The sequence below is a fragment of a genome, unplaced genomic scaffold (genome assembly GCF_019419815.1).
Source record: "Pyrus x bretschneideri cultivar Hongxiangsu unplaced genomic scaffold, Pyrus_bretschneideri_v1 Contig1, whole genome shotgun sequence".
Classification (NCBI taxonomy): domain Eukaryota; kingdom Viridiplantae; phylum Streptophyta; class Magnoliopsida; order Rosales; family Rosaceae; genus Pyrus; species Pyrus x bretschneideri.
Genome location: NW_025999390.1, coordinates 17,851,914 through 17,866,679, shown reverse-complemented (window position 1 = coordinate 17,866,679; position 14,766 = coordinate 17,851,914). Strand labels below are relative to the sequence as shown.

Genomic DNA, 14,766 nt, shown 5'->3' with positions numbered 1-14,766 from the left:
CGCGCGCATAAAAGTAGCACTAGCCAATAGGGACTTAAAGCAGATATGAAAGCCTGCAAATTTAGACTCTAGAGCAAGCATCGTTGTCTATATATATATGGAAATCCGAGCTTCTCAAATTGGAGGCCAATGCCATAGATGAAATGAAGAGTTTAGTAATGGAGAGTCATAAGGCTTATATTGCAATGCTCTTCATACAATTTGTGTATGCAGGTATGGCCTTGTTCTCTAAGGCAGCAATTTCTAAAGGAATGAACCCCTTTGTCTTTGTGGTTTATCGTCAAGCTTTTGCCTCCCTTGCCTTGGCTCCCTTTGCTTTCTTCCTTGAAAGGTAGTTAATTACTCCTTCATTAGTCCCACTCTTCCATTTAGTTAGTGTTATATTGTTTTTGAATTTTGAATTTTTCTGAATTTTCAGTTCAATAGAAGCTCCTCTTTCCTACACCTTACTCTGCAAGATTTTCTTAGTTTCCTTATCTGGGTACGTATGAATATGGTTTAATTAGTTTTTGCTCTCATCAACATTTCAATTAATCAAGTTCTCTAATCTGATATTACATATGCTCTCTAACAATCATTCATACATTTTTTTTTAGGATTACCCTGAGTTTAAATCTCTACTATGTTGCAATCAACTACACCTCTGCAACCTTTGCTGCAGCCACCACCACTTTAATTCCTTCAATCACTTTTGTCATGGCGGTTTTATTAAGGTAATTAAATTAAACTATACATAATATTTGACATGTTAATTAAGGTATGTATACAGTTAGTTTTGTCAAATATTGAAGTAGAAATTTGGTTTTGAACCAACTATTTTTGTGCAGGATGGAAAGCATTTCTATGAAACGTTTGTATGGAGTGGCCAAGGTGTTGGGTTCTGTCACAAGCCTTTCAGGAGCATTGGTGTTTGCCTTAGTGAAAGGGCCCTCCATAAAGTTCAACTGGGTTCCATCAAATCAAGGGCAAATTCCAGATTCCTCCTCATTATCTTCCTCCACAGGAGGAGAGTGGTTAAAAGGTTCCCTCATCATGCTCTCAGCCAATACTGCATGGTCTTTGTGGCTAATTCTGCAGGTTCATCTCATCCCCACCGCTAGCTTTACTTATTCTCTGTACACGAGAGATTCTAACTCAAGACCTCATGCGCATCTAATCACCACCATTATATTTAACTACTGTATTGAAGTGGAATTCTTCTTTAATAGATATAATTAAGAAAAAAAAGTTTTCTTACGAGACAGTGAATTTGGAATAAGTCAGCCTGACAGCGTAAGTCTGTAAAAGAACAATTTTATCTGTAAGATTTTTTTTTTTAAGGAACTTTAACGAAAATCTCTTGGTACTGTTTACTTTAACGAAAAATCATATTTTTGCATTAAAAAGTAAATCATGATACTATTCACTTTATCTTTATCGTTAAAATTCAAAGTTTTTAGACCATTTTTATTAGTTTTCTTTTTTTTATTGCCTTGTTAACTAGTGCTTGTGTTCTAGGGTCCCATTATCAAGCAATATCCGGCAAAGTTGAGGCTCACCACTCTCCAATGCTTCTTCAGCTGCTTGATGTCAGCTTGCTGGGCCATTGCATTTGAGAGAAATCCATCAGCTTGGAAGATTGGATGGGACATTCATCTTCTCTCTGTGGTCTATTGTGTAAGTCACTAATATCCACCCACACATAAGTTCTTGCATACAACACGCATGCATTTTGCACGACGTTTCTCTAATTTAACTAATAACAATGAAAAAGAAAAAAAAGTGAGTAAAAAAGCAATTATATACATCGGTTGTATGCATGAAATAATTATTTTCGATCAGCATGTGTAGTTTAATCATTTTTTATCCAACCACGAAATTTTTTTTTACACGTATATGTTTTACACTGTGTTTCTTTCATTTAATGGATAATATAACAATGAAAGAACAAGTGGTAGAATCATTGCATACACCCGGTGTATGCATGAAATTACTATTTAAAATAATAATTTTTTTTTTTTAAACAAACGATATTATCTACATTAAGAGGGAGGAGGTGAATTTAGTCTCACAATAAGTTAAGCAATAATATGGTTCAAATTCATTTAATGGATAATATAACAATGAAAGAACAAGTGGTATAATCATTGTATACACCCGCTGTATGCATGAAATTACTATTTAAAATAATAATTTTTTTTTTTTTAAACAAACGATATTATCTACATTAAGAAGGAGGGGGTGAATTTAGTCTCACAATAAGTTAAGCAATAATATGGTTCAAATTCGCCTTTAGTGAGAATCGAACCTAATACCTCTCACTTACAAATAAAAAAGAATACCACTAAGCTACAATACTAAGTGACGTCCAATATCACTTTTATCTATGCATGAAATGACTGCATTATAAATAAAATAACAATTAACATTTGGAACAATATCACAAAGATCTTTTGTTTTAAGAACTAAATCACAATGAGAATTGCATGCCATTTAAATTCCTTTGGATCATTCTGGGGGTGCGCTATTCACTTTTTTTTTTTTTTTTGAACTTTTTACATACCCTTTGTTCATTTACGTTATTTGATTTTCTTCAATTCATTCAATCCGACTACTGAAAATTAAGAGAATGTGTAGAAAGTAAAAATAAATGTATGGACAACACACCTCTATATCTAATACAACATATAATATATAAGTGGCTCAATTTGGCTGGCTCAATTAATTCATAAAAAGGTACTATTTGAAAATATTCTGGGTTGTATATGGCTCCTATTCCCTCCAAAGAGATAGGATAAGATTCATTTTTGGCCTATTAGTATTCAGAGGGTTGTTATGAGATCACACACATATTTCTCCAGCATTACATATATATACATGGGCATGCATAAACATAAACTTACACACACACACACACACACACACACACATATATATGCATAAACATATATATATATATATATATATGTATGTATGTATGTATGTATGTATGGAGAATATCGCTCAAGCATTAACAAGTTAGTAATTTAATACGGTGCTAATTATGCATTTGGGCCCTTTGCAATGGTTTTTATGATCTAAACCATTTATTTTTATTTTGAATTTTCATTCATAAGTCATCGTTATAGATACAGTGAAAATTTCAATGATAATAACAGGGCGTAGTTGTAACTGGGATTACTTATTGGCTACAAGTTTGGGCCATAGAGAAGAAAGGCCCAGTTTTCACTGCAATGTTCACTCCATTATCACTAATTATAACAGCCATCTTCTCAGCATTGATATGGAAAGAAGCCATCTACTGGGCAAGGTCCATATCTATATCTATCATACATTTATTTATTTATTATTATATTTCAACGTTTCATTTTCAAGATTGAGAGGCACCAACCTTTATCTCAACTTCTTAAATATCATCTCATCATGTCACAGATTTGAGAGGCACCAACTTTCATCTCATCATATCACATTTTCTATAGTACAATTAACATAGAATATCGTTTGTATTAAAATATATATATAAAAATTGAGAAGGGATGATTAAATTTCTCTTTTGGTTCATCTCTATTATAGTATTGTGCATTGCTTTTTCCTTTTTCTTGATCAAATAGTACTATATATTTCTTGAAATAAAGAATTTTAGATTAAATAAAACTTTATTAAGAACATATACAGAGATTTAGAAAGTAAAGGATAACATAGAGGGCGTAATACTTATTGAATTCTCGTTTTTCAAATCAAAGTTGGGACAATCAATAATGTGTTTAATGATACTTGTTAATCGTTGATGTCAGATTACATGTATGAGTAAAATGAATACGATTATTTTGTTGATTGAATTTAGTTTTGTTGCAGTATTGGAGGGGGTGTATTGCTGATTGCGGGTCTCTATAGCGTTTTGTGGGGAAAGATGAAAGAGGAACAAAAAAGCAAAGAAAGTGATCAAAAACAAGAAAACAAGCAAGAAGTCGTATAATATTAAATGTGATATAGATGGGAGGTGGATTGAAGAGAATTTGCTTCAATGATTGAATCAATAAAACGCATTTCACACATAAAGTTTAGATGCAGACCATTTGGAGCAGTCATGATCATCTTTTTTGTAGCTACCAATCGAGTGCTAAAGTTTCTATATTTTTCTAAGATTTCATTTTAGTAGTATTCTAAATTTGTATTGCATATGTATATATAAATGGGTGTTATCAAATAGATATGTATTTGCAAAATTTGCGAGCGGAGGCGCGCTAAAATTTATGAATGGTTAAACTTCACGGATTAAGTGTAAATTCACATAGTGGTGCATCTATGGTTAACTTTGCAAGGCAGCAATAAATATTTTTAGCTTGAAAAATTCTAAAAGAGCAAAAACGCACCTAAGATAAGCAGAATAATACTTGGGAATTGACCAACCTAAATATATGGACTTATTACATGGTTCAATAGTTCTACACCATCTATTCACTTTCTCAAAAAATTTCTATCTTTATAACCAAACACACCCCTTTCCTTCCTCCCATTGCTTATGTCATTAGAAAGTATTGAGCCATGTAATAAGTAGTATATTTGCAAAGTAATAAGCAGCATGTTTGCAAAGTACTGATAGCATACTCTGTGAGGCAGCATTACTAAAAAAAAAGTGTTTGCCCAACACAATTTGTCGGGCAAATTGTTTATTAGTATAGTCTACTTTAGGATTAAAATTCAAATAATTTTTTATTTATTATTTAGTTACCTAATGGAACGATAATATAGAAACAATACTTAAATCCTCCTTCAAATATTCCGGGTAGTCCTTCTTCGAATATTTCGAATAGTTCACAACAAAGTAAGGGCACTAAGTTAGATGAAATATTGGCTAATCTTCTTGCAGACCTTAGACATAGACATCATATGCTCGATTATCCACCTAATTATCACGAAGCAATTCCTAGATACTATATCCAAAATGAACCTTGTCAACCTAAATCCTACATCATTCCAAGGAAAGTTAGTTACAGTCGATGTCTTATCACTCTTTGGTTTGATAATTTTGAGTGGGTGGAGTATAGTCTACTAAAAGATTTTGCATTTCGCCATTATTGTTATCTTTTCAAATGTGATTTTGATAATGCAAGTACTACTGGAAGTGATGCCTTTACTGAAAAAGGGTTTACAAATTGGAGAGGACCCAAAAATTTTCGAGATCATGAGGGAGATGTTGGAAGTCTTCATAATAAAGTTTTACAACAAGTTAGAGATTTGATGACACAAAAACAACACATTGAAACATTTGTGATAAAGCAAACCAATGAAGCTTGCATTAATTATCACACTTTATTGAGTGGAGCACTTGATTGCACAAGATGGTTATTGTGACAAGGTATCATCAAAATCAAGCAATACAAGTAATTATGTGGAGCTTATGCAATTTTTTACCGATCATAATGAGATAGTTAGGAAGAGGCCACGAAGAGGCCACAAAGAGATTGTTTGCTACAATAAATTTGAGTATGTTCAAGTCACGAGGATATGATGGAGCTATTAATATGAAAGGTGAGCTAAATGGTCTAAAATCAAAGATTTTGAACAAATATCCTCAAGCATTTTATGTTCATTGTTTTGCACACCAACTCCAACTAGCTCTTGTATTCGTAGCAAGGGGAAATGAGAATGGTGCCAATTTCTTCAACATGCCAATCCTTTGGTGAATCTTATTGGATCATCGTGTATGCATCGTGATGCATTTAGACAGAAACACCCAAAAAATAAAAATAAAGAAAGCTCTTGATATTGATCTTGCAACGGGTAAAGGGTTAAATCAAGAAAGTAGTCTCATGAGTTCTAGTGATACACGGTGATACTCACATTATGGTACTACAATTAGTATTGTTGTTATGTTTGAAGCCGTGGTAGAGGTGCTTAAATGGATTAAAGGTGATGACAACCAAGATAATCTCGGTGAAGCAAATAGGTTATTTAAAGACATACTAACTTTTGAATTGTGTTTCACCTTGTTTTTTTATGAGATTTATATTGGGAATTACAAATGAGTTATCACAAGCATTACAAAAGAAAGATCAAGATATTATGAATGCAATAGCATTAGTGGAAGTATGCAAGCAAATATTACAATCCTTGAGAGATGAGAACTTTGGGGACTTGTTTCATGATGTAAAAAATTCTATGAGGAGCATGATATTATCGTTCCTAACATGGAGGATTTGCGTTTCGTACCCGAAAAATCAAGGTGTAAAGCTCCAAAACTCCCAAATTTCCATTGCTATCTTATGCACCACTATTTTCAAGTCCTTGATATGCAACTAAAGGAATTGAATGGTTGCTTCAATTAGGTAAACACCGAGTTGCTTCTTTGCATGGCATGTTTGACTCTGATGAATATTTTTGCATCTTTTGGCAAAGCAAAATTATTCGTTTAGCACAACTTTTATCCTCAAGATTTTGATCGTATGGACTTCATGAATCTTCTAATTTAACTTGACAATTCATGATATGAAGATGCACGGTGAGTTTTCATCATTAAGAGGAATTAGTGTTCTTGCAAAAGAGTTGGTGAAGACCGAGATGTGTGCAAGTCATATGTTAGTGTATAAGCTTCTTACATTGGCTTTGGTGTTATTGTTGCAACCACTTCGGTGAAGAGAGAGCTTTTTCTGCTATGAAGATTGTGAACACATCATTGCGTAACAAAATGGGGGATAATGGTTAAGTGATAGTAGTTTGTTTATATTGAGAAGGATGTATATGCTTTTATTGATAATAAGCCTATCATGTGAAGTTTTCATGACATGAAACCTCACTGGGAACAATTGTAATTTGTTTGTATTAATAAATTATGGAAGACATTATTAGATAAAAGATTTGGTTGTTGCCATTTTTTGAACCTTGTACATTTTTAAATTCGCCCCTCGCCCTGACAATTGTTGGCTGTGCCACTGCCCCAGGGACACTAAATCTCCAGGGGATCCTCAGTCTCCTGGCCATGGTCGCTCTCCTGTCAACTTTTCACCTCCGCCTTCCATGTACAATTAGAGACAACAGTTTTTGAGCAACAAAGCATTTCAATCAGCGGATTTGGTTCATCTTATGACAACTTAATTAGTGAGATAGACTTCGAATCTCTCCCTTAATTCGTCTATCCCATCAAAATAAGTAAAACAGGAAGATGCTTTTCAAGGATCCAGTTGATTTTGCAAAAGCTAAGTCATCTTCACCTTCAAACCCGAATAGGTTATGTTGAGTTGTGCTTATCACTTTATCAGTCAGTTAGCTCTGGACCTTGTTGATGAATGCTTTAATCATAAGATTACCTGTCACTGAATAAATATTGGTAGGAACATTTTCGGTTATGCTATTTAGTTGGTAAATTTTCGAGATGTCCAGCACGCATTGCATATAATTCAATACATTGATGTACCTTATTGTTTGATTAGTTTGATCTCAGCTTGTTTTGTTACGCTCGGCCAAATTATTCTTTATTGTGTTGTATGGATTTGTATGCATGTATGTATGCATGCATGCATGTATTTATGCATCAAATTTTCATATTGGTGGATTAATATATTTAACCACATGGACTCAATAAATTGACATTCAATATTTTGGTAGGTATGTCATATACCTTGTGAGTAAGTCATCGTTACAACTACCATTGTCTGGAAATGAGGCATTCTCTGATGCTGGCCAAAAATTGTTGCCGGACGGATGGCTGAGGTGTACATCGGAAGATTTTTGCATGGTGTTAGAAGTGTGTAATTCTTGCCATGATCTTTTATATTTGACATCAAAATGATGATCAGAGAACTAGTGACATTAATAACATCTCCCAACCGTTAGATCAAAACATAAAATGACAGGATGCACACTCTATCACAAGATTAATCATATCATCGTGGAAACGAAATTTAGTTAAACAGTGATGAGTATAGATTGAGCCCAAAACGTAATTTAATGTTGGATATTCTTGTGCTATTAAAACACCTGTCAGCACTTAATTCGCTGGCCCATCTATGTGGACCAATAATATTAAAAACCTGTCATTTTAGTTTTCTCCCAAAATTTTGCTATCATTGTAACCAAACACAATTTTTCCTTTAAACCCGTGACCAAACAAAAGCCTTCTTCCTCCATCTCCATTTTGAACCAGGGAGACCAATTAGACCTCGTGTTCGTGTCCCTATCATGACATCCTCAATATTTTAAAGCGTCATGTAAAACCCGTTAAAATGAATAAGTAATATGATTCGACCTGATTTTGACATGTTAATATTAATAAGTAATGTAACCTCACCTGTTACCTGTTACCTGTTACTCATTAAAGAAAATATATTTTACTTCAATAAATAATCAAATGAAAATCTTAATACTAAATCTGTATTTACATACCACATTTTCCCGTAAATATTACTTCAAAATATAAAAACACATTTGTCTTTTAAGTGAGATCAAAGAATCCAATGGTAAGGATTTAATCTCACATAAGTGAAATTAAATCATATTCCAATTGTTGTAGTAAGGTTTTCTAAATAATTTTTTAATTAATGTAGATGTGTAAAAAAATGTAAAAAAAAAAATGTTCAAATGCTCATAATGAGAAGTTTTACAACTTTTATGAAAAGGTCAACTTAGAAATTCGGCACCATAATCCCATAAACCATAGATTTAAATTTAACTGCTGACTGTCATTTACGCTCACGCTCCATTCTTCTCACTGAATTTTAATTTTTCTTTTTCAGATTCTTTTTTTTTTTTGAGAAGAAATAGATTTTCATATTTGAAAACATGATCATTTAGCAGTTGCAAAGAGATAAATGGTTCAGATTGTTGATATTACATTCAGATTTTCACGGTTAGAGAAAACATTGTTTGGAGTTTATAAAGTCTCTAAAAACTATATGTTGCATCCCGCCCCAAAGTAATCGTATTGTGTTCCTTGACATTGGGAAAGCTTTAAAATGCCCTTGAAGGGTTTAGTGGAAATCCTATGTGAACAGTGGTAGATTGTCACATCCCGTCCTAAATTTAATCGTATTGTATCCTTGACACTCAAAAATTTCTAAAATGCCTTGATGAGCTAAGTGGAAATCCTCTGTGAACATTTGAGTCTTAGTCATGCTTTGTCCCTTTTCACGTCTTTCTAGGTATTATGTATCCTTACAAGCACTTGAGCGTGAATGAGGCGTAAATTGGACAGTTTACGCACATTTCCCAAAGAGGGGCAAAATGGTAATTTTGCACTCTCAAGAATCCATTACTTGTTTATCGAGATAACAGCGAGGTGTCAGTTCTGCAGACTGTGATATCGATGACCTATTTGTAGGACTAGTTAAGCAAGTGGCAAGTAGGCCCGTCTCCGTTAGTATTTTATTAATTAGGCATCGTGCCTAATTAATTATTGTTAGGCTTGACTCAAAGACACACATACACACATACTACGACATGGTGATCATGAAAACTATAACTGTGACATGTAAGTCACATTTCACCACATTGAATAAAAAAACTCATCAACTTAATTGATAAATATTTTGACCGTTCAATTAAATATCCAAAATGTGTAAATTGAAACAATTTCAAAACCTTTGGTGGGCCCTTTTTTAAAAATAAAAAAAATTGAAACCTCACGGTTCATTTCAAAAATAACCTCAAACCTTGAGGGTGTGAAATGTAATTTGCCTTTTTTTAAAGATAGTACATGATCAGTCCTAACTGGTCAGAACCCAATATACTGAATTTTGATAATGACATTTTGAGGTGGACCAATAATATCGAAACAACTAGCTCTTTAAGCAATTTTTCGTAATTAACCAAACACCACATAGCCTCTTTCTCAATATCCAAGCACTCATCTTCTCTCTCAACAAGAAGCCAAGTAGGCACCGCCATTCATAAGTGTCCACAGACAAGTGTGGCCTCGTCGGATCAGGCATCGTTTGCAAGCTCCAAGATGAAGGCTACATTAAACTCGTCCTGCATTCATGTCGAGCGCGACCTCACTAGCCAAACAGTTTCACCACTGACGCAGTCGAAAAATTAGGGTATACTGTTTCGTGTTTAAAAGCTAAGCAGACACCCCTATCCATGGGCTATGTAGTTTGAGCTTATGAGATCTTGTACTTCACAAGGCTAAAGCATTTGACACGATGAAGTCTCTCAGGAGCTACCAAAAAGTAGGATTGTACTTGTAATATGAGGTCACTAATCCTTTGAGCTTTGTAGCCTATATCGCAACATGATAAGGCTATGTGCAGATACAAAAATCGCTAACTAGTCACAACAAACGTGTGCAATTGTACGGAAACTCGTGGGCAGCTAATCATGGAGATATACATTATGTCACCAATCCCTTGAGCTGCGTAACTCGTAGGTAGAGTTATATGTGGGCATGAAAATCGCTAACTTGTCATACAAATGTGTGCAAATGTGTGCAAATGTGTGGAAATTTGTGGGCAATAATTCAAGAAATGTACTACACTTTTGAGGCCATGAATCCCTTTAGTTGCCTAGCGCATCATGAGAGAGTTCCGTGTGAACACAAAAATCGCTAAATTGTCACAACAAACATGTATTGTTGTGTGAAAATTCGTGGGCAGCAGTTCAAAGAACATACTGCGCTTATTCTTCTCCTGATAAAGAAGCTCGGATCCCCATGGATTGGGCCAAGGGCCCATAATCCTTTAGCTAGGTCTGACTTGATAAAGCCTATATATAGTGGCTAATTCTTTGAAACACAGGCTTAGGTTGCATTGGATAGCCAAGTACATCCACATCTGGATATCCCGGCAATACCGTTTCTCAGAAGAGAGCATACTAAAAAATTGTCGAGGTATTAGTTTACCCTCTCGTACTTGAGAGCATACCAGATTCAACTATATTCTTCTCACTTTCTTCATACTTCTACATTAATTATTATGAATTTTTATTTATTTGGGACTCTCTAAAAATATTGTTTGTGAGGGTTTGTAGGGTTTTAAAATTCCTACGACGATGTACCCATCGTCAAAGCGTAAAGAATGCGATCACATGTGTTTGCATATATTTTTTTTTTCTTCACATTTTTCACCCTTGTATTTATTATGTATTTTATAATGTGCTTTGGAATTTTTTAATCTCATTATCAAACTAACTATTTTTTTTAATGGGTTACTCGTAGATAAACTTAGTAAGGCAAAATTACGAACTGGTTATTTAATGTGTTGATCGAACCTGTTATTTCATGCAGGCTTAACCGATCGTACAAGAAATTGTCAGGTCTAACACGAATAACTCCTGCTTCCTCATTCCCTCATGCTGTCTAATACCAATAACACCCTCCTTCACATTCTCTCCTCTGTCGACACCATTCTCAATCCCTCATCCATCTATCGACGTGGGATTGGCAACAATGAAATTTATGGCGGCAACTTTTAAATAGGAACTCGAATTTTTTAGTGGCATCAGTGGTGATGCGGTTGGCGAGTGAGGTCACCCTCAATGTAAGTGCGGAGGACGAGTTTGGTGTAGCCTTGGTCTTGGAGCTTGCGAACGATGGCTGATCTGACGAGGCCACGGTGGTCGGTGGACATGTAAGGGGTTGCCTGCTTGGCTTTTTATTGAGAGAGAAGAGGAGTGCTTGGATATTGATAAAGAGGAAATTTGGGGTGTTTGGTTGGGCAAATACCTGTGTCTGGCTAATAACGAAGAATTGCTTAAAGTGCTAAAAGTTAGGGATGGTTTGGTATTACTGTGCTTTAAAAAAAATTGTTTATGTGAGAATAAGTAGCTGTGAAATAAAGCAGCAGAGTATTTGGTAAACTTTTTTCTAAAAGTGCTTTTGAAAAAAAAAAAAAAAGCAGTATTATAGTGTTTGATAAACTTTTATATAAAACAAATGTGAAAAAAAACTGGTTTTTCAAAGCTGGGTTTTGCAGCTTTGTGTTTTTGGCTTTTTTTCACCCAAAACTGTGAAAAAAAAGCTGAAGCTAAATGTTTACTAAACATAAAAAAGCTTTTTTTGATAGCCACTTTTTTCAGAATCACCTCAGTACCAAACTAGGGCTTAGGGTTGGTTTGGTATTGTTGTGATTTGAAAAAAAAACTGCATATGTTGTGCTATGAGAATAAGCAGCTATGAAATAAGGCAGCAGAGTTTTGGTAAACTTTTTTGTAAAAGTGCTTTTGAAAAAAAAAAGTAGTATTATAGTGTTTGATAAACTTTTATGTAAAACAGATGTGAAAGAAGCTGGTTTTTCAAAGCTGGGTCTTACAGCTTTGTGTTTTTGGCTTTTTTTCACCCAAAACTGTGAAAAAAAGCTAAAGCTGAATGTTTACCAAACATAAAAAAGCTCCTAGCTTTTTTTGATAGCCACTTTTTTCAGAATCACCTCAATACCAAACTAGGACTTAGTATCTTAGGTTTTGTCTGGTCAGGACTCATGTACTATCTTTAGAAAAAGGGTGAAATATTTCACTCTCAAAGTTTGAAGTGATTTTTAAAATTGACCGAGAGGTTTTAGTCTTTAAAAAGACACCCAAATGCTTTGAAATTGTATCAATTTGCACAATTGGATATTTGAACGGTCTAAATATTTATCAATTAAGTTGATGAGTTCTTTAGTCAATACGGTGCAAAAGTGGTTTACATGTTATCTCAATTACGAGTTTCATGCTCACCATGTAATCAATTTAAATTTAGTAAAGAATCAAATAGTTCATTAGACAAAATGCATAAAGCGATACATTTTCAAAACATTAAGAAACAGGATAGTGTTATTCACACACTTAATTTTACTTCTTACACACTCTTGTTAAATTTCGGTTATTGATCTTCTTAAATTCATTCAATTTGATGATCGAAAATTGAAAGAGGTGTGTGAAAAGCAAAAATAGATGTGTAAGATAGCACTACCCTAAGAAATAATGTGAGAAAATTAAAATCTCGTGTCCTGTTTTGAAAATCACTCCATACATAGTGTGAAATGTAGTTTGCCCTAAAATAAAATATATGTTAATGCTATGCGTGAGTCAACATATGTGAAATAGAACAGTCGACCTTGCACATAGTAATCGATCTCGTCAATGTCCGATCTCCCGAACTTTAGATCTCACCGACGCCATTTAAAGTCAGAAACTTGACGAATTCATCGCATATGGTCTCACTCACCGTCTCTCCCTCACAAATCTCAGATTCCGTTTTCCATTCATATCTATCGGTCAGTGTCAGTCCAGCTTAATATGAGTTGTAGCCACAAGAAATTCTTATTCGTTTGCTTGTAATTGGAGTTATCTTTTCATTATTTTCTCGTAGTTGTCCATTTGAAGTCGACTTTCCAGCTCACAATATATTTTACAGCTACAAAGATTACAAAAGACAAAAGAACAAGCGATGACACAAATGATACGGACTTCTCAATTTTATAATTCAATTGGTGACAAACAATAATTCTTAGCTTTGTAATCATCTAATTCCCTTCTATTAAAAAAAAAAAAATCATCTAATTCCCTTTTCATTTTTATAAAAGATGCATGGAGCAATAAAAAAAAAATCTGAAAAATTTTGAAGCTGATACGTAGATTCTTGTTCACAATTGACGAGAACTGCTCCTCATTAATTTGGCCAAGCCTACATTCGGTCTGCATACACACATATATAAGTATTTTGCAAGTGGTGTATAGTCATAATGGTTAGAGACATCCTCTTCAATTTATTGTTTTCTGATTCAATGTAAATTAACGTAGATTAAGGTAGAATATTACTTTTATTGAAAAATAATAGTAAGCTTATTATATTAATATTCCACAAATTATTGATTAAACCTCACATACTTAATACACCCCACATTTACTTTTTCAATTAAAAATTATCTTAATACACCTGACATATTTCCCCATAATACCCTCACACCCCACATTCTCAATATACACCTTATATTTTCTACATGCATATTTATTTCTCAAATCTTATAAAGCTTTTAATTTGGACAAAAAATGCCGACTAGAATTTTGACAAAAGATGCCACCTGGAATTTAAAACATTTGTGGGTTGTTTTCAATTCCACCATTAAAATCCATGTCGTCTGTTTTTAATATTTGGTGGTTATTTTAAGTGTTTAATTCTTCATCTAATCCATGTAATCCCTAAAAGATGAATACAAAAATAGAAGCTTGAATAATGCAGCAAAAGCAAGATTAAATAATTATCGATGTTGTCAAAATCATTAAAACAATAAAAAATATGAAATCTTACCTCATGTGAAGCTTCCGAAATATCGATTTTGTGTTTCATTCGTCAAAAATAATTTTTCCCAATCAACATTTTTGTAGTTTTATTGGTTAGAATTTTGTTTAACAATAGAGCGTCGGAGGGGTTTTGATAATTGAAGAAGATAAATAATACGTTAAAAGTGATTTGGGGTGTATATAGAAATTTTTGGCTTTTTATTTTAGCACCCCACAAAATGTTGATTGCACCTCACATTAAAATTTAATATTAAATGACTTATTTATTTTACTATGCAATGACAATTTTGACCTTATTAGGTTAAAAAAATAAAAAATTCTATATACACCTTAAATCACTTTTAATGTATTATTTATCTTCTTCAACTATCAAAACCCCTCCAACCCTTCATTGTTGAACAAAACCCTAACCAATGAAACCACAAACATGTTGATTGAGAAAATTTATTTTTGACGAATGAAACATGAAATCAATGTTTCGGAAGCTTCACATGAGGTAAGACTTCATATTTTTTTATTGTTTTAGTGATTTTGACGACATCAATAATTATTTAATCTTGATTTTGATTCGTT

General features: G+C 33.6%; 1 protein-coding gene across 2 annotated transcripts; it reads left to right on the top strand.

Moving 5' to 3' along the window:
- On the top strand, positions 1 to 4,265 carry LOC103958017 (WAT1-related protein At1g43650). Of its 2 annotated transcripts, XM_009370240.3 has the most exons (7): positions 3 to 331; positions 419 to 481; positions 597 to 713; positions 828 to 1,077; positions 1,498 to 1,656; positions 3,138 to 3,289; positions 3,835 to 4,265. In XM_009370240.3, exons 1-7 carry the CDS (start codon positions 144 to 146, stop codon positions 3,953 to 3,955), a joined length of 1,050 nt encoding a protein of 349 aa, XP_009368515.1. In that variant the 5' UTR covers positions 3 to 143; the 3' UTR covers positions 3,956 to 4,265. The 2 variants fall into 2 exon arrangements, with proteins under 2 accessions (XP_048445910.1, XP_009368515.1); XM_048589953.1 differs by lacking the exon at positions 3,138 to 3,289 and having other exon boundaries at positions 1 to 331.
- Positions 4,266 to 14,766: the final 10,501 nt, after the last annotated feature.